The sequence below is a fragment of the Lissotriton vulgaris genome, chromosome 4_1, assembly GCF_964263255.1.
Source record: "Lissotriton vulgaris chromosome 4_1, aLisVul1.2, whole genome shotgun sequence".
In the NCBI taxonomy this organism is placed as follows: domain Eukaryota; kingdom Metazoa; phylum Chordata; class Amphibia; order Caudata; family Salamandridae; genus Lissotriton; species Lissotriton vulgaris.
Window position 1 is genome coordinate 1,800,920,327 of NC_141691.1, and position 18,940 is coordinate 1,800,939,266.

The 18,940-nt window shown below is 39.5% G+C and overlaps 1 protein-coding gene across 1 annotated transcript in view; it reads left to right on the plus strand.

Moving 5' to 3' along the window:
* The window catches only part of LOC147724578 (fibrocystin-L-like), a 1,433,379-nt gene that overhangs the window by 598,158 nt on the left and 816,281 nt on the right, over positions 1–18,940 (plus strand). Inside the window, exons 26-27 of the mRNA XM_086966122.1 lie at positions 3,735–3,892; positions 4,303–4,425. Coding sequence (XP_086822248.1) covers positions 3,735–3,892; positions 4,303–4,425 — 281 coding nt within the window. The remainder of the gene's footprint in view (positions 1–3,734; positions 3,893–4,302; positions 4,426–18,940) is intronic.

An 18,940-nucleotide genomic window follows, 5' to 3' on the forward strand; every position in this document is an offset into this window, starting at 1 on the left:
GCACACACTCAATGATTAACTCCAGGACAATGGTTGTAAAAATATTACTTTAGTTACTTTTATTTTAGGAACCAAGTTGAACTCAGTTACAGGTAAGTAGACTTTTTAATTATGCAATACGTTTAATATTATTGGCAAAAGGTTTGAATAGCATCAAAATATTTTTGATGTATGAAATGCTTCTCAATGTGGTAAAAGATACTTTGTATTTAGGATCAACACTACAGTACTAGTGAGAGACCAATGCAATCCTATGGGAGGAAAGGCAGGTAAGTAACTTACAGGTCAGTAAACAGTTTACAGGTTCAGTCCCTGGGGTTTTGGTCAGCACTGTGCAAGGGTCTGACCAACGTACGTGCAGCACCACCAGCGGCACTGAGGCAGCTAGGTGCAGAGCTCACTGGGCTCAATATTATCCAATGGAGGCTGGAGGAACCTCAAAGAGGCACTGGTTGCAGGTCAGTACCTGTGGTTCAGGGACACAGGCCCTGGAGGTTGAGGTCAACACTGGAGGGGGCAATGAGACTGCACCATCAGTGGCACGGGGCAGCCAGGTGCAGAGTGCAAGGAGGCATTGGGTGCCTTATAAAAAGCAATAGAGATCTTCGGTCGAGGAAAAGTGCTGCTGGCTCATTCCAGAAGACTGGCTGAAGAAATCCAATGACTGAAGGTAAGTTGGATAGTGGGGGGATGCCGGAACACCATCAGTTGGGCACACCAAGGCCAGGGCGCTGTAGATGCAGGGATGTCTTTAGGCGTTGGGTTTTTTCTCACCCTATCTGGTTGTGAGGACCCTTCAGGATAAGGCTGAATGCATCATGGGGAAAGTCAGGCGAGGTCATCCAATGCTGGATCACAGGTCAGAATCGCCGGGGGTACTTAACTGGATCCGTGGACCACCTGGACACAGCTGTGGGTGTTGGGTGCAGAGTGGTACAAGGGTTACGGATCCACCTGGATCCGGAGTCTGTGGGTTAGTTCCTTGCTGGACATGTCTGGTGTCCTCTGGGGAAAATAGTCTCTGTTGAAGACAGCGCAGGTTTCTGAGGTTCTTGGAGGTTGCTGGCTGAGGGCAATACCGGTTTCTTGGAGCAGGGCTGCTGGAGGAGGAGACAGGCCAGTAGGGCTGGTGCCAAGTCAGTCAGTCTTCTTCTTCACTGTCGCACAGCTCTTTGGTCCTTTTTCTTCCTAGGTTGTTGAATATGAGGAATAGGGTTCAGGGCAGCCCTTAAATACTATGTTTAAGGATGTTGGGGGCAGTAGCCAATGCTGCTGTCTCTTAGAGTGACTACACCCTTCAGGTGCCCCCTCTGGGGAGCCAATTACCGAGGACCAGTTTGATAGAAAGATCTTTGCACCAGCACAAACTGCTTGACCCATACTTATTTAGTGCAGATCTTTAAAATGGGGATAAATATGTTCCCCTCTCTGGAGTTTCAACAGAAGCCATGCCACGGCATTTTGCACCTGCTGGAGTCTAAGTCTGGAAGACCCCAATACAGAGAGCTGACATAATCCAGCCATGAGGTGATGAAGGCCTATATCACTATTTTGTTCTGCTGATGTGAAAGCAGATAAAAGTTTCTTTAAAGATTTCAGAAACCCAAAACAGGACCGCACGACTCTAGCAACCTGAGCCCCAAATGAGAAAAAACTGTCAAATGTCACCACTAAATTGTGTGCTACAGGAGCTGAGGCACGCAAGTCTCTGTATGAAATCGTACATCAGGATTTAAGCTGGTAATCAACTGAGGTATGTCTTGTGTATATAAAGGGAGTGAACACACATTGATGAGGTAAGCGCAAACAGTTTCAAAATTACATCTACAGTTTTTAGCATCCCATGTCCCTTTCAACATGTACATGACACGCTCACAAACATCATCCAATCCCAAGATGTCACAATCATCTCCTACGCCGATGACACCCAACTCATCCTCTCCCTGATGGACAAGACAACCATCACCAGAACCAACTTCCCCAACTGCATGACCATGGTACCAGACTATGTGCAAACCAACTGCCTGAAGCTCAACTCTGACAAGACCGAAGTACTGATATTTGGGAACAATACCTCCTCATTGACCGCCGCCTGGTGGCTGTCAGAGCTAGGACCAACACCCACACCAGGAAAGAAGCCTAGGAATCAACCTAGACCACAGGCTCAACATGACAGATCATCATGCAAGCAGTCATCACCAGCAGGCTGGACTATGGCAAAACTCTCTATGCTGGAATCTCCAAACAACTCATACACCGACCCCAGCCAATCCAGAACACCGCCACAAGACTCATACTCAACCTCCCACACCACACCTACATCACACCTCAGCTCAGGAAGCTTTAGTGGCTTCCTATTCACAAGCGTCGCCAAGTGAAAAGTTCTCACGCACACACACATAGTCCTTCACAGCACAGGAAAAGAATACCTGAACAAAACACCAGATACCTATGCTCTGGCTCACTTACACTCGCACACACTCCCTGCAACTGCAAAAGCAAAATCTTTGGGTTGCTCTTTCTCCTATATCACACCCAACACATTGAACAACCTCCCTTAACACATCAAAGTCTTCTCCTCACTTCTTGAGTTCTGAAAGAAGCCAAATACCTGGCTTTTCGCATAAGTACCTTGGGGACCATATACCTGCCCAAATGCCTGGATACCCTCTTGGGTAATTAGTGCCCTATAAAAATGAACATAACATAACAATAACATTTGAGACTAATGAGATCACTGTAGCTGTGCATGCCTGGAGCAAGAGACAAATTACACACAACAAGCATAAATACAACATTCCTTTTAAATTTTAGTTAGTTATTCTAAAGCCTACCATAAGTTGCGCTAACTTTTAGGAATATGCTCTTGCTACAGTTAATCGTTTATCTGAACTTACTCATTATTGTCAATCTAAATGCAGAATATATTGTGCACATAAATTTTGATTTTACATATGATACCATGTTATTAAATGAAATGAAAAACAACGATAACGTCTCACCACAGCAAATACATGTACTCTGTCTGAGGATTACCTTGTCACTCTGGTATAACTACTAAAGATATCCCAGGTTCTTCTTACAGAATCGTGTTCTCCTTTGTGGTTTGATGTGTAGTACGTCATCTCCTCCCCATCACCACTCCATGCAAAATTGTTCTATTAAGATATAAGAAATATACTGGTGGAGTGTAGGCAAATGTAAGCCGGTTACAAGCCAATTCATATAATCCACATTTTTATAACGTATTTCATGTTACATTTTTCCATCTATGAGCACTTTACTAATGGGTGCTATTATTGTATAATGCAATGGTTCTTTACTAGGCTGGCAGGAGTGCACATTGAGAGGAATGCTTCCTGATGGCTAATGCAGTGTTCTGAGATCATGTCTTGGCATCCTTTTGAGTTGGGTACATTCAGTCCCAAAAATCGGAGAAAAGCAACATTTATTAGTTAAACAGCATGTTATACAATACACAAGTGTGCTCCCAATTAGCTGTGGGTGCTACTCTCACGGTAATATCTTGACTACTAAGTTCTATTTAGATATAATAGCTTATTCACCACTGAAATACATACGAAAATGCTGAATATTTGTCAATAAGCATGCCGTGCTAGTTAGTGATTTCTGATTGTACCTATTTCTGTACTTGCATCTAATAGGCTTAGAGAACATGTAACTGGTTCCTACAATGCCTGCTACCCTATTGATGAAATACTTTTCATTTACAGGTCTAAGAGTGGATATATCCGCAGTAGATTTGCAGTTTGCACTGCAAAGTATTCCTGGAATGGGACAGGTGCGTGTGTCAGAACGGTATGGAAGCTGTACTGGATATGGAAGGTACATCGAGTGGTTAACTGCAAGTGGCAAACAACCTATTTTACAGGTAGGAACACTTTCTTAGACTTATAATGACATATTCAAATGACTGACAATATTACATGTATTGGCACATGGATATAACGATAACAGGCTGCAACTTGGGGGCTGTGGAGCACTTTACATAGTACACTGCAGATGCCTGGTTACAGAAGGCATGCCGGCAAGACGATTTGAGTCTTTCAGGGATTATAGCAGTTACATTTGCCATAGGTCAAGTGTTATATAGGTTTAAAAAGTTACTTAACTTAAGTTTTGCATGTGTCATGGGTCTTTCATGCTCCATTGTTGGGGTATAGGTGGTGGACACTGGTGGCTGCAAGCGGGTGGGAAGGTACAATATTTTGTTCAACCAAACAAAGTACATATTTTAACACTGTGCCTATATTCTTTGCTCCCAATCTGCCCCACAATGAGGTTGATGATTCAAACGTAACCGGACTAAATGCCAGAATATCGGTTAGAGAAATTGTGCAGGGGGGCCTGCTTCGGAGGACTATCCTGGGAGACATGCTTCGTACACCAAATTCACAGCCCCAGGTATTGTAAGATTTGATGTTCTGGAAAATATCCATATTTATTAATATAATGTTACAGTAAAATAGAAATAACCACCGCAAGTGAGAAGCGAGAAAGGGGTATCCTCAGCCTCCCTGGATAGAATCAATAATTTCACAAGAGAGGGCAAAATCATAATAAATCTAGATCTTGTTGTTTTACTGTGACAATAATTACACAAGTTAGCCTATCTAGAAATGAACTCTTAAGGTCCAAGAGGATAGGTATCTGATCTCAATATATCTTAAGCTGGTGGGAGGTCTGCACCCAGGTAAATTGATATGTCCCTGGAATCTCATGGATATATCAGTAGGATCCCCACACACGGGTACCACCAGTGGCATGCCTCATTATCGGATCCTCACCGACTGTGTGAGAGGGTGGACTCAACACAGTTTGTAAACTGAGCTCTCTGTCTAAGGGATAACAAGTGCAAGTTAAAATCCCTTCAGAATCCAAAATTCTGTTTACTAGCAAGGTGCTTTGGAGAGAATAAAAACGGGGAGATGTTTAGTGGGTATGTTGACCACTAACATCAATGGGTTAACATGTTTCAGCCTGTATCTAGTGCCACCAAGGGTCAATAGGCTTTCTTCAGGTCCGGGCATGTGTGTAGTATCCATGTGATATATAGTTGATAGCTACCAACTCTGAGGAATGGTTTATACAAACATCATGAAGCATGCAAACATGCAGACCAAAGTGGACATTTTCCTGTAATGGTCTATATCTTCTATTAAGTAGGACTTCATGAGTTAGTGGGGTGGGTGACCCCTTTAGTCACAGCTTCATCAAGGGACTTGGATCCTAGTCAGCCCCTAAAGGTAGACTATTCTGTAAATAGCCAATTTGCCTTTAAAATAAAACATTGATAGCACTAGCCTGTGTCCCAGTCACAGAGGTAGTCAACCACATTAAGTTACTTACAGAAAAGCCATTTCTACCAAGAAAAATTAAGACAAAGTTAGCACCATAATGGAATATTTCTAAGACACTTGGGTTAGCAGACTGAATCACTCAGGACACAGATGCCAACCAAAATTCCAAATACTATGGTGGAATGTCTATGACAGCACATTGGCACAGGAAGCCTAAAGAAACAGCAGTGAAAGACGGCACAATCCACATTAGGTAGAACCCAACCTACCCAATACACATTTATAGACGCATTACAAAAAGAGCAGATGCTACCAAAAGCTAAGAAGGAAGCAATCTGTTGCCCAAAATGGCTCTAAACATAGCAAACAAACTAAAAGAATGTACAATATGAAACAATGTAAAGGCAAATTCTTCATTAATAACAAAGGAGTAGGTTGCTTTGAAATGATAGCCAAGGGCATATGGTAAAATAGATAGTAACCTACCAAAGCCCTCAGAAACTCTGACAATTTTTCAATCAACAAAGTAAACCTTGTATTTTGTTAATATTAAATATAGTATTTTATTACATCTGACAAAAAATGAATTAAGATTCCAAATTTAAAGAAGACGGATATAATAAAACTATATATGCATGATTTAAAATCAAATTTGTCACCATTGAATAAAGTAAAAAAAAATATCTCAATCCATCACATAAATTAAATACAACATATAAGTCAATCAATTCCACAATCAATTACACATAACACTCACATAATATTTACACAAACATTATAAACTTACATATCCTATGAAAAAAAGACTGGTAAATAAAGAAAACACTGTTCTGTAGCTGCAGATCTTTCTCTTTATCCACATAATAAAAAATAAGTAATCTACCAAACATGGAAAAATAATGTCGAAACAGCCCCCCAAAAAATGCATAAATGAAACTAATCCAATACAATTCCTTCAAAGCATTCCAAAGTATGTAGGAATCATACAAAACCTAAGCAAGTGTTAAAAAAATAAAAACTCCTGGAAAGCTAGGGAAAGGAAATCAAATTAAAAAGCAATGGTTTATGATAAAAAAAACCTCCTTAGGGCCTGATTTAGACTTTGGCAGATGGGTTACTCCATCACAACAGTGATGAACATCCTGTCTGCTGAAATATAAATCCCATAGGATATTATAGGATTTATATTTTTGCGGACGGAATATCCATCACGTTGTAACTTAGGGGCCCATTATGATGTTGGGCGGATTGCCCCCACCAGGCTGGCAGTGGCCACCGCCTGCCTGGAGGGTCAATCCGCCCGACATCCACTCTTGATTTCCCCCCTGCCATATTAGTATGGTGGGGGGGACCTCGGCGGACGGCTTGCGGCAAGTGCGGAAAAGGAATAATATGGTGGTGGTGTCTATCAGACATCCCCAGCCATATTATGATAGGCATTTTTCAACGCCTTTCCATGGCGGCAATGCCGCCACGGAAAGGCATGCAGACTTCACTCTGGGGTCCCCTGCGGGCCCCCAGAGTGAAGGTGAGTAGGGGGGTGCACACTGGGAGGTACCTGTGGTACCCCCCTGCATTTGCATAATCAAAGCGGCAGGCACCGCGCGGTGTCTGCCGCTTTGATTATGCAAATGTAAAAGTACTTTTTAAGCATTGTGGCAGGCGGTGCTGAGAGCACCGCCCAGATCTCTGTACTGGGGTGAATGTATGACATTGTTCTGCATTCTGTCCATCAATTGTTGTTTTTGCATTTGTCACCCCTACTGGGATGGGTATTCTCGGACGTGAGTCCCATGCTCTCCATACCACTGGAGTCAAGCTATCCTGGCTGAAGACGGCTGATAGCCATAAACCAGTCCTAGGATGCTTGATTCCGGTCCAGGAAAGACATGGCTTGGCAGTTCGGGCTGGACTGTTCCCATGAGGCACAGGGTCAAGGCTGATTTGCATATGGCCATGTCTGAACTGGGGTGTGTGGTGTGCAAAAAAACAATGGATTTAGGCCCAGATCTCTGTACTGGGGTGAATGCATGACATTGTTCTGCATTCTGTCCATTAATTGTTGTTTTTGCATTTGTCACCCGAGTGGGATGGGTATGCCCAGACGTGAGTCCCATGCTCTCCACACCACTGGAGTCTAGCTATCCTGGCTGAAGACGGCTGATAGCCAGAAACCGGTCCTAGGATGCTTGATTCCGGTCCAGGAAAGACATGGCTTGGCAGTTCGGGCTGGACTGTTCCCATGAGGCACAGGGTCAAGGCTGATTTGCATATGGCCATGTCTAAACTGGGGTGGTGTGGAGTGCAACAAAATGATGGATTTAGGCCCAGATCTCTGTACTGGGGTGAATGTATGACATTGTTCTGCATTCTGTCCATCAATTGTTGTTTTTGCGAGAGCACCGCCCGCCACAATGCTTAACATGTAGGATGTGCCCGCCATTGTGGCGGGCACATCCTAATACCCCCCCCAGACCCCCGCCCTTATGGCGGGTGGTCCCAATCCCTGCTAGGATGAAGGGCGGACAAAGTCCGCCGGTTATCCTAATGACCCCCTTTGTAACTTTGTTCACTGAAATCTAAATCAGGCCCTTAAACATTTTAAAACTGTAAACTCCCAATGCCCATGGGGCATGTTCGTTGACAGAAACCTGCAAAGTAAATAAAAACCCAACTGCAAAACAAATTACACTCCCAAAAATACATATACATAACAGTTAAGCAACAAAATATAACTATTGTAACTTAATTTAACGTAACATAGAAAAACATTACTATAATAGTGTAGAACAACTCAAAACTCCAAATTAGTGAAAAACACTAATACATTTTAATATACAAACAACCCACAGTCAAAACTATAACTATCTTCTAGACTTCCCCCTAGGCCCGCCCACCCCCAAAACCCCTACAAAAATTCGTAAGAAGGGCTTATGTGTTCTGATGAACAGCAGCACCTTTCTACAACCTGGATCCCAAACAATGGACTACAAACTACATAAATAGATTACACATTAGCAGGTAGCAGTAAAAAATAATGGCCACTAAATGAAACAAAAAAAAAGACTATCTCCCCATAGAAATGAATAGGAAATATTGTGCAAATGTCGAATAAATGTATAAGAATTAAAAAAAATGTTACACATGCTAAACATGTCAAGAAAATGTGATAAAAAGTAAAACATTATAAAGTATGAAATAAAAAGAACAATTGTTTTATACATACATAACAACACATATTAAAATGATGTAGATAATATGTATATCAAACAAATTAAAAGTGATAATAAACTGTTAAACAATGGAAAATGATATTTGAAAATGAACAACAGAATACTATGAGAACATAATTAACCTGTTTTTTATTTAAAAAAGAATAAAAAGAAATGTTTTATTTGCTTACCTTTCTAAAAAGGTTTGATTTTAGACGAAATATATATAATTAAAAATGTCAATATATACAATGAATAAACTTTGAAAATAGAAATAAAATTAAATGAAATGGTGACATGCCTTTATTATACAAAAGAATAGAGTTAATATTAATATTGTCTACAAACATTAATGTATTGTTTTATTATATTACTATTGGACAACAATATTATTAAAATAACACAAACGGTCCAATTACGATGCGAGTCAAAAATGTTCCGAACAGCATTTGGTTTGCCCGAATCCGATTCAACCCGCTTTTCCGACCTACTGGTAAACACATCTTCCAACCAATTATAATAGTAGCAAACCTTTCGGTCGTTCCGACTCGGTTCTGATCAACATTTAGAGAAACCCAGTCGCTCAGAGCCAAATCGTACCGGTCTATGGACTGTGTTTCCCACAGACTCATTACAATGTCGGACAGCCTTTCTGAATCGGATTGCCTGACACAGATCTGAATCTGGGGGCCCGTAGCACGCCCAGCTTCACTCAGAGACCTCTGGTTGGGGCGTGTGCGGGTACCCATGGATCCCCTCATTCCAATAATGCACGGTGTAGCAGTCACCAAGGGATGTCCGCCACAGTATGCAAGGGTTTCTGCAACTACCCCTTTTTTCAATGGGAGCCTGTGTTGTCTCCTCAGAACACAGGCTCTCATTGAAGTCAATATGAGTCCAACCAAATGGTATTTGAAAACATAATAATTGGTCAGTCGGACTCCCTGAATCTGATTCGGTCGGAAATGATTCCAAGACCGAGTAGGTTGGAATGCTTTCCGACTGACATTGTAATGAGACCCAAAGTATTTCCATTGCATACACATATAAAATAAAATATTTCAGAATAAAAAAATAAAATGAATTAATCACACTCCAACATAAATCATTTATTAAAATGTTTTTTAACACTAAAGGGGCGACATTTACTATTACAACTCCAAACTATAACAATGAGGGGAATGTGTTGAATACTAAATTGGTGACATTTACTGTTCCCACTGCTATTTACACCAATTTGGGGAAGGGGCGGGCCACTAAACAGGTGACCTTTACTATTTCCACAAAAATCCAACCAGATTGAAGGAAGGTGTTGGACACTGAAGGGGTGAAATTTCATATTCCCGCTTCAAGCTATACCAATTTGAGAAAGGGGTTGAACACTGAAGGGGTACAATTTACTATTGCCAGTCCAATCTAAACCAATTTGGGGAAAGTATTGGACACTGAAAGGGGTAGAATTTACTATTGGCACTCAAATCTAAACCAATTTGGGGAATGATTTGGACACAAAATGGGTGACATTTGCTATTCCCACTCCCATCTAAACCAATTTGGGAAGACTTTGAATGCTAAACCAGTGATGCTTACTAATCCCACTCCAATCTAGCCATATTGGGGGAAGGTTTTGGATACTAAAGAGATTACATTTATATTCCCTCTCCATTATATACGAATTTGAGAAAAATGTTAGACACCAATGTGGTAAAATGTGCTTTCCCACTTCAATCTAAATCAATTTGGGATGAGCATTGGTCACTAACGGGGTAAAATTTACAATCTCCACTAAAGGGTTGACATTTACTATCCCCACTCTAATCTACCCATATTCGAGGAAGGCATGGGTATAAATAATTAAAGTATCTGAGAAACGTTTTCAACCTTTACAAAGCTATAACCCATAAATAAAACTATGATTTAAAAAGGAACAATCGTAAAATGGAAAATTATTATAATATGTTTAAATTTTTTATGAATGCAAAACATACATTTTAAATAAATTACAAATTCAAAAACTTTTAGCAGATTTCTACCACAATTTTGAAAAGTCTAGAAAAAACATTTACATTTTTAAATCAACATATTTCTGAATAATATCTTAGAAAATGTTTAATTCATTCTAATATTTGTTTTTATGTTTCTCATACAATTAATATATCTTAATAAAAATATATATTTATAAATATTAAAAAACAACAATTTAAAAACCGAACGTATGCATTTACATATCATCAACTATTTATTTTTAAATATACATTTTAAAAAAATTATCCCCTAATTACCCAATATCCCCCTGAAAAAAACTTATTTAACAAATATTTACAAATATTAAGACAACTAAACATAAACATTTCAACAATTTAATAACTAAAAATGTAGCCTATATAAAACATTAATCTAAAAAAATACAAACCAGTACAATAAAAGACAATACAACAAATATTATATACAATGATATTTTCTGCATCTATATTTTTTACAGCGATATTGAAAAACTAAAAACAATATTTTTACCTTTGATACTCATGTTGACAATAACTTTGTTGTCCCAATATTCTTGACACCGGAATTTTGTACCACTTTTTTCCTCAATATTCTGCCCAAACACCTTTTTCAAACCTGCGTTTCATTCAATTTTCAAACCAGTGTTTGATTTCATTCTTTTGGTGAACCAGAGGAAGCATGGGAGCGAGGCATAAGTTCACCATTCAGTTATAAGTCAGATAAAAATAAATAAACAGCATTACTACAAACATAATAACATAATAAAGTCCTCTAAATATTGACTCTGTACGAACCAAAAATTCTGTATCTGCAATATAGCTCCTTTCGCAGTCACTTTCTCTAACAAATGTTATTTGTCTAGTTCCTTGAGGATTCTGAAGCATGATAAACAACTCGCCCTTCCTTTCATGCTCCATTCCCAGTCTTGGATGCCTATTCCAATTCTAAATTTCTGCTCAGCTTCTGTTTGTGTTCTTAATCCACTGGCATCTTTCTCAGAATGTTCACTTTTCACTCATTTATTCCTTAACAAACTAACACTCTTCTACTCGCGGTGTCTGCCGCTTTGATTATGCAAATGTAAAAGTACTTTTTAAGCATTGTGGCAGGCGGTGCTGAGAGCACCGCCCAGATCTCTGTACTGGGGTGAATGTATGACATTGTTCTGCATTCTGTCCATCAATTGTTGTTTTTGCATTTGTCACCCCTACTGGGATGGGTATGCTCGGACGTGAGTCCCATGCTCTCCATACCACTGGAGTCAAGCTATCCTGGCTGAAGACGGCTGATAGCCATAAACCAGTCCTAGGATGCTTGATTCCGGTCCAGGAAAGACATGGCTTGGCAGTTCGGGCTGGACTGTTCCCATGAGGCACAGGGTCAAGGCTGATTTGCATATGGCCATGTCTGAACTGGGGTGTGTGGTGTGCAAAAAAACAATGGATTTAGGCCCAGATCTCTGTACTGGGGTGAATGCATGACATTGTTCTGCATTCTGTCCATTAATTGTTGTTTTTGCATTTGTCACCCGAGTGGGATGGGTATGCCCAGACGTGAGTCCCATGCTCTCCACACCACTGGAGTCTAGCTATCCTGGCTGAAGACGGCTGATAGCCAGAAACCGGTCCTAGGATGCTTGATTCCGGTCCAGGAAAGACATGGCTTGGCAGTTCGGGCTGGACTGTTCCCATGAGGCACAGGGTCAAGGCTGATTTGCATATGGCCATGTCTAAACTGGGGTGGTGTGGAGTGCAACAAAATGATGGATTTAGGCCCAGATCTCTGTACTGGGGTGAATGTATGACATTGTTCTGCATTCTGTCCATCAATTGTTGTTTTTGCGAGAGCACCGCCCGCCACAATGCTTAACATGTAGGATGTGCCCGCCATTGTGGCGGGCACATCCTAATACCCCCCCCAGACCCCCGCCCTTATGGCGGGTGGTCCCAATCCCTGCTAGGATGAAGGGCGGACAAAGTCCGCCGGTTATCCTAATGACCCCCTTTGTAACTTTGTTCACTGAAATCTAAATCAGGCCCTTAAACATTTTAAAACTGTAAACTCCCAATGCCCATGGGGCATGTTCGTTGACAGAAACCTGCAAAGTAAATAAAAACCCAACTGCAAAACAAATTACACTCCCAAAAATACATATACATAACAGTTAAGCAACAAAATATAACTATTGTAACTTAATTTAACGTAACATAGAAAAACATTACTATAATAGTGTAGAACAACTCAAAACTCCAAATTAGTGAAAAACACTAATACATTTTAATATACAAACAACCCACAGTCAAAACTATAACTATCTTCTAGACTTCCCCCTAGGCCCGCCCACCCCCAAAACCCCTACAAAAATTCGTAAGAAGGGCTTATGTGTTCTGATGAACAGCAGCACCTTTCTACAACCTGGATCCCAAACAATGGACTACAAACTACATAAATAGATTACACATTAGCAGGTAGCAGTAAAAAATAATGGCCACTAAATGAAACAAAAAAAAAGACTATCTCCCCATAGAAATGAATAGGAAATATTGTGCAAATGTCGAATAAATGTATAAGAATTAAAAAAAATGTTACACATGCTAAACATGTCAAGAAAATGTGATAAAAAGTAAAACATTATAAAGTATGAAATAAAAAGAACAATTGTTTTATACATACATAACAACACATATTAAAATGATGTAGATAATATGTATATCAAACAAATTAAAAGTGATAATAAACTGTTAAACAATGGAAAATGATATTTGAAAATGAACAACAGAATACTATGAGAACATAATTAACCTGTTTTTTATTTAAAAAAGAATAAAAAGAAATGTTTTATTTGCTTACCTTTCTAAAAAGGTTTGATTTTAGACGAAATATATATAATTAAAAATGTCAATATATACAATGAATAAACTTTGAAAATAGAAATAAAATTAAATGAAATGGTGACATGCCTTTATTATACAAAAGAATAGAGTTAATATTAATATTGTCTACAAACATTAATGTATTGTTTTATTATATTACTATTGGACAACAATATTATTAAAATAACACAAACGGTCCAATTACGATGCGAGTCAAAAATGTTCCGAACAGCATTTGGTTTGCCCGAATCCGATTCAACCCGCTTTTCCGACCTACTGGTAAACACATCTTCCAACCAATTATAATAGTAGCAAACCTTTCGGTCGTTCCGACTCGGTTCTGATCAACATTTAGAGAAACCCAGTCGCTCAGAGCCAAATCGTACCGGTCTATGGACTGTGTTTCCCACAGACTCATTACAATGTCGGACAGCCTTTCTGAATCGGATTGCCTGACACAGATCTGAATCTGGGGGCCCGTAGCACGCCCAGCTTCACTCAGAGACCTCTGGTTGGGGCGTGTGCGGGTACCCATGGATCCCCTCATTCCAATAATGCACGGTGTAGCAGTCACCAAGGGATGTCCGCCACAGTATGCAAGGGTTTCTGCAACTACCCCTTTTTTCAATGGGAGCCTGTGTTGTCTCCTCAGAACACAGGCTCTCATTGAAGTCAATATGAGTCCAACCAAATGGTATTTGAAAACATAATAATTGGTCAGTCGGACTCCCTGAATCTGATTCGGTCGGAAATGATTCCAAGACCGAGTAGGTTGGAATGCTTTTCGACTGACATTGTAATGAGACCCAAAGTATTTCCATTGCATACACATATAAAATAAAATATTTCAGAATAAAAAAATAAAATGAATTAATCACACTCCAACATAAATCATTTATTAAAATGTTTTTTAACACTAAAGGGGCGACATTTACTATTACAACTCCAAACTATAACAATGAGGGGAATGTGTTGAATACTAAATTGGTGACATTTACTGTTCCCACTGCTATTTACACCAATTTGGGGAAGGGGCGGGCCACTAAACAGGTGACCTTTACTATTTCCACAAAAATCCAACCAGATTGAAGGAAGGTGTTGGACACTGAAGGGGTGAAATTTCATATTCCCGCTTCAAGCTATACCAATTTGAGAAAGGGGTTGAACACTGAAGGGGTACAATTTACTATTGCCAGTCCAATCTAAACCAATTTGGGGAAAGTATTGGACACTGAAAGGGGTAGAATTTACTATTGGCACTCAAATCTAAACCAATTTGGGGAATGATTTGGACACAAAATGGGTGACATTTGCTATTCCCACTCCCATCTAAACCAATTTGGGAAGACTTTGAATGCTAAACCAGTGATGCTTACTAATCCCACTCCAATCTAGCCATATTGGGGGAAGGTTTTGGATACTAAAGAGATTACATTTATATTCCCTCTCCATTATATACGAATTTGAGAAAAATGTTAGACACCAATGTGGTAAAATGTGCTTTCCCACTTCAATCTAAATCAATTTGGGATGAGCATTGGTCACTAACGGGGTAAAATTTACAATCTCCACTAAAGGGTTGACATTTACTATCCCCACTCTAATCTACCCATATTCGAGGAAGGCATGGGTATAAATAATTAAAGTATCTGAGAAACGTTTTCAACCTTTACAAAGCTATAACCCATAAATAAAACTATGATTTAAAAAGGAACAATCGTAAAATGGAAAATTATTATAATATGTTTAAATTTTTTATGAATGCAAAACATACATTTTAAATAAATTACAAATTCAAAAACTTTTAGCAGATTTCTACCACAATTTTGAAAAGTCTAGAAAAAACATTTACATTTTTAAATCAACATATTTCTGAATAATATCTTAGAAAATGTTTAATTCATTCTAATATTTGTTTTTATGTTTCTCATACAATTAATATATCTTAATAAAAATATATATTTATAAATATTAAAAAACAACAATTTAAAAACCGAACGTATGCATTTACATATCATCAACTATTTATTTTTAAATATACATTTTAAAAAAATTATCCCCTAATTACCCAATATCCCCCTGAAAAAAACTTATTTAACAAATATTTACAAATATTAAGACAACTAAACATAAACATTTCAACAATTTAATAACTAAAAATGTAGCCTATATAAAACATTAATCTAAAAAAATACAAACCAGTACAATAAAAGACAATACAACAAATATTATATACAATGATATTTTCTGCATCTATATTTTTTACAGCGATATTGAAAAACTAAAAACAATATTTTTACCTTTGATACTCATGTTGACAATAACTTTGTTGTCCCAATATTCTTGACACCGGAATTTTGTACCACTTTTTTCCTCAATATTCTGCCCAAACACCTTTTTCAAACCTGCGTTTCATTCAATTTTCAAACCAGTGTTTGATTTCATTCTTTTGGTGAACCAGAGGAAGCATGGGAGCGAGGCATAAGTTCACCATTCAGTTATAAGTCAGATAAAAATAAATAAACAGCATTACTACAAACATAATAACATAATAAAGTCCTCTAAATATTGACTCTGTACGAACCAAAAATTCTGTATCTGCAATATAGCTCCTTTCGCAGTCACTTTCTCTAACAAATGTTATTTGTCTAGTTCCTTGAGGATTCTGAAGCATGATAAACAACTCGCCCTTCCTTTCATGCTCCATTCCCAGTCTTGGATGCCTATTCCAATTCTAAATTTCTGCTCAGCTTCTGTTTGTGTTCTTAATCCACTGGCATCTTTCTCAGAATGTTCACTTTTCACTCATTTATTCCTTAACAAACTAACACTCTTCTACTCTTAAACTGCATACATGCTTATTTTCAGCCATATTAGCACTCAGATTAGGTTGCGGAGTGATTTCTAAATGTTTAGAATAAATCATACGGTTCCAAAGTCTTCAGGTATAGGACTTTCTTCCAGCAAAGTCTTGATATCCATACGTTTTGGTGACAACATTTCTTGCCTAAGGACAAAACTAACATATTAATAACAGGATAACCTATATGAGAGAGGTGATTGGAAATATGCCACCCCATCTTCAGCTGAGAATAGACAATATGTGCACACTTAAAAGTCTCTAACATGCAATATACTAGCATATTCCCTTAACAAAATGTGAATTCACATTGGGCCAGATTAATCATTCTTTTACTCAATGGAATGCAGCAAGATGTGTGAAAGGGAGAAAGCGGGAATGAGCTATATTTATCAACATATGACGCTTTCCTGTTCTGTGCCTAGCGCCCAAGCAGAAACACTTACGCCATGGCAGGGTTGTTTTGTGCTGGAATGGACACATTATTTTCCTCGTTCAAAATGGACTACAGAATGTAGCCCACTTAGAAAGAGTAAACAATGAGGAGACATAAAGAAATTACTCCTCATTACGCCTCCCCTGGGAAGGCGTAGCACTTTTATGCATTCCAAGGTTTACCCATCTTGGTAAATCTGGGAATGCCCCAAAATCCATGGATGGTTGCCTGGGAACACCCACTTTCCACCCATGGTACGGCTTCCCAGAGCATAGTAACCCAAGCGCTACCTTCTGTTACTCCAAATATACCAAGCAACACAGGGCCACACAAGGTGACTGTGCCTTGATTGGTAATCTGGCTTAAGTATTCTGTTCCCCTTGCGACACCCTGAGTGATGCAAGGGCAACGCTATACAATGATAACCTGGCCCACTGTCTTTATAACTACCTACTAATTTATGCCTGTGTGTTAACTTCATGTGTTCATTTTCATAATGTATGGTAGGTAATTCATCTTGTGAAGGATAAACATATCCCACCGGAGTAATTAAACATAACATTAAGCTAACTAGAATTATTAATAACGTTAATAATGAAAATATACCAGCATTGTTCACAGCATCTTCTGTACACCATCTTCTACTGAGAAAAAATAAACAAACAGGTGCAAAAGATTGTAAAATAAAACATCTGGAATCAAACTATTATTTTAGGTTCACTTCATTAATTCAGCTCACAGGATTCAAGCACCCTTGTTATCTTCCTCTGGATCCCTAAGTTACAAAACAGAATCAAATCTTTCAACGATTTATCTCAAAAGCTCATTAGGACATGTTAAAAGTTCAAAGTGGTTCTTATTCTGGTTTGGCTTCAAAGATGAACTGGCAACAATTTGCCATGTAATAAACTTCCACTTCTCACTCTTCATTTGCAGAGACTCATGCTCGATAAGTCCACTTAGGGGATGTGCATTTTTCTATTTGTCTTTCTTTCAGCATTTATTTGGCTACAGAATATTCACTTTCACTCTTCTCAGAATCAATTTCAATTGTCTCTGGTTCTTCTCTGGTTGATTCTGGACACAGAGCCTCTAGTGCAATCTTGTATGGCTTATTAAGGATACAGGACACTTGTCTCCTCATTGTGTATTCTCAACTTCTATTTCTTCACTTCTAACTGCTGCTGAATCTTCTCAAGTCGCAACTGGCCTTGTGCTTTGATCAACATCAGCATATTGACTTACAGGTAACTGCTTTCCGGTGTGGGTCTTGATACTCGAATTTTCAGATTCACTTTTTCCCGAACTGGTATTTCAATCTTAGGGGCCCATTACGATGACGGCCGGAAGCCCATCCGCACTGGTGGAAACATCCATTTTCCCGCTCCAGGTGCGGTCACTGCGACACCAAATTACAATGGTCCCACAGTGGCCATTTTACGTCCGTTGTGGTCTGTCATGCTCCGCTCGCTTTTTTGCATACGCAAAGGTGGTGGACAGAGCCAACTGAGCGAGAACGGCGTGCGGAAATACGTTCCATCTACCAACCAGATTACGATATAGCAAACAGCCCTTCCCACCGCCGTGTAAAAAAGACTGTGTCACGGATGGCGGAAACACAACAACAGAAAGGGAAAGCCGATACACTACCCATCAGAACAACCGGACCCACCATGGAACATGCGCTACAGGCCTTCCTGCAGCTCTACCTGATGTTCCTCTGGTAGACAAGACGCCGCTATGTTCAACAGCAGAGGTACATAACAATCATCTCCACGCAGGCAATCCCTAAACAATTACAACTCCCAAAAAGCATGGCGGCACCACGATGAATGTGGCAACCTACTAAATGCAAAGTGTGAGGCCCATCCAATCCCCATGAGCGACCCTTGGTGCCCTGAAGGTAAATGGGGCCAATGCCGAGCCCTGTGGTTGTCAAGGCCGCACACCACAATATCAAAAAATGTACGCCGCCGAAGGCGCCCATTGGCTGATGGCTCATTCGCATAGTGTGTGCCACAACACTGCGACATGGAAGCTGCGACTGCAATCATGCAAGATTCAATTGGGGCCAATGCGTGTCATCGCTGCAGATGCCAGCTAACGCACATGAAAACACATTCTGCATTAGTATTGTTGCCAGATATCACAACTCACTCATTCACCTAAAGTGATTATTGCACCAGGGGGATGTCACAGCCCATGTCCAGCATGGCGACTCCGTGTTGCCTGTC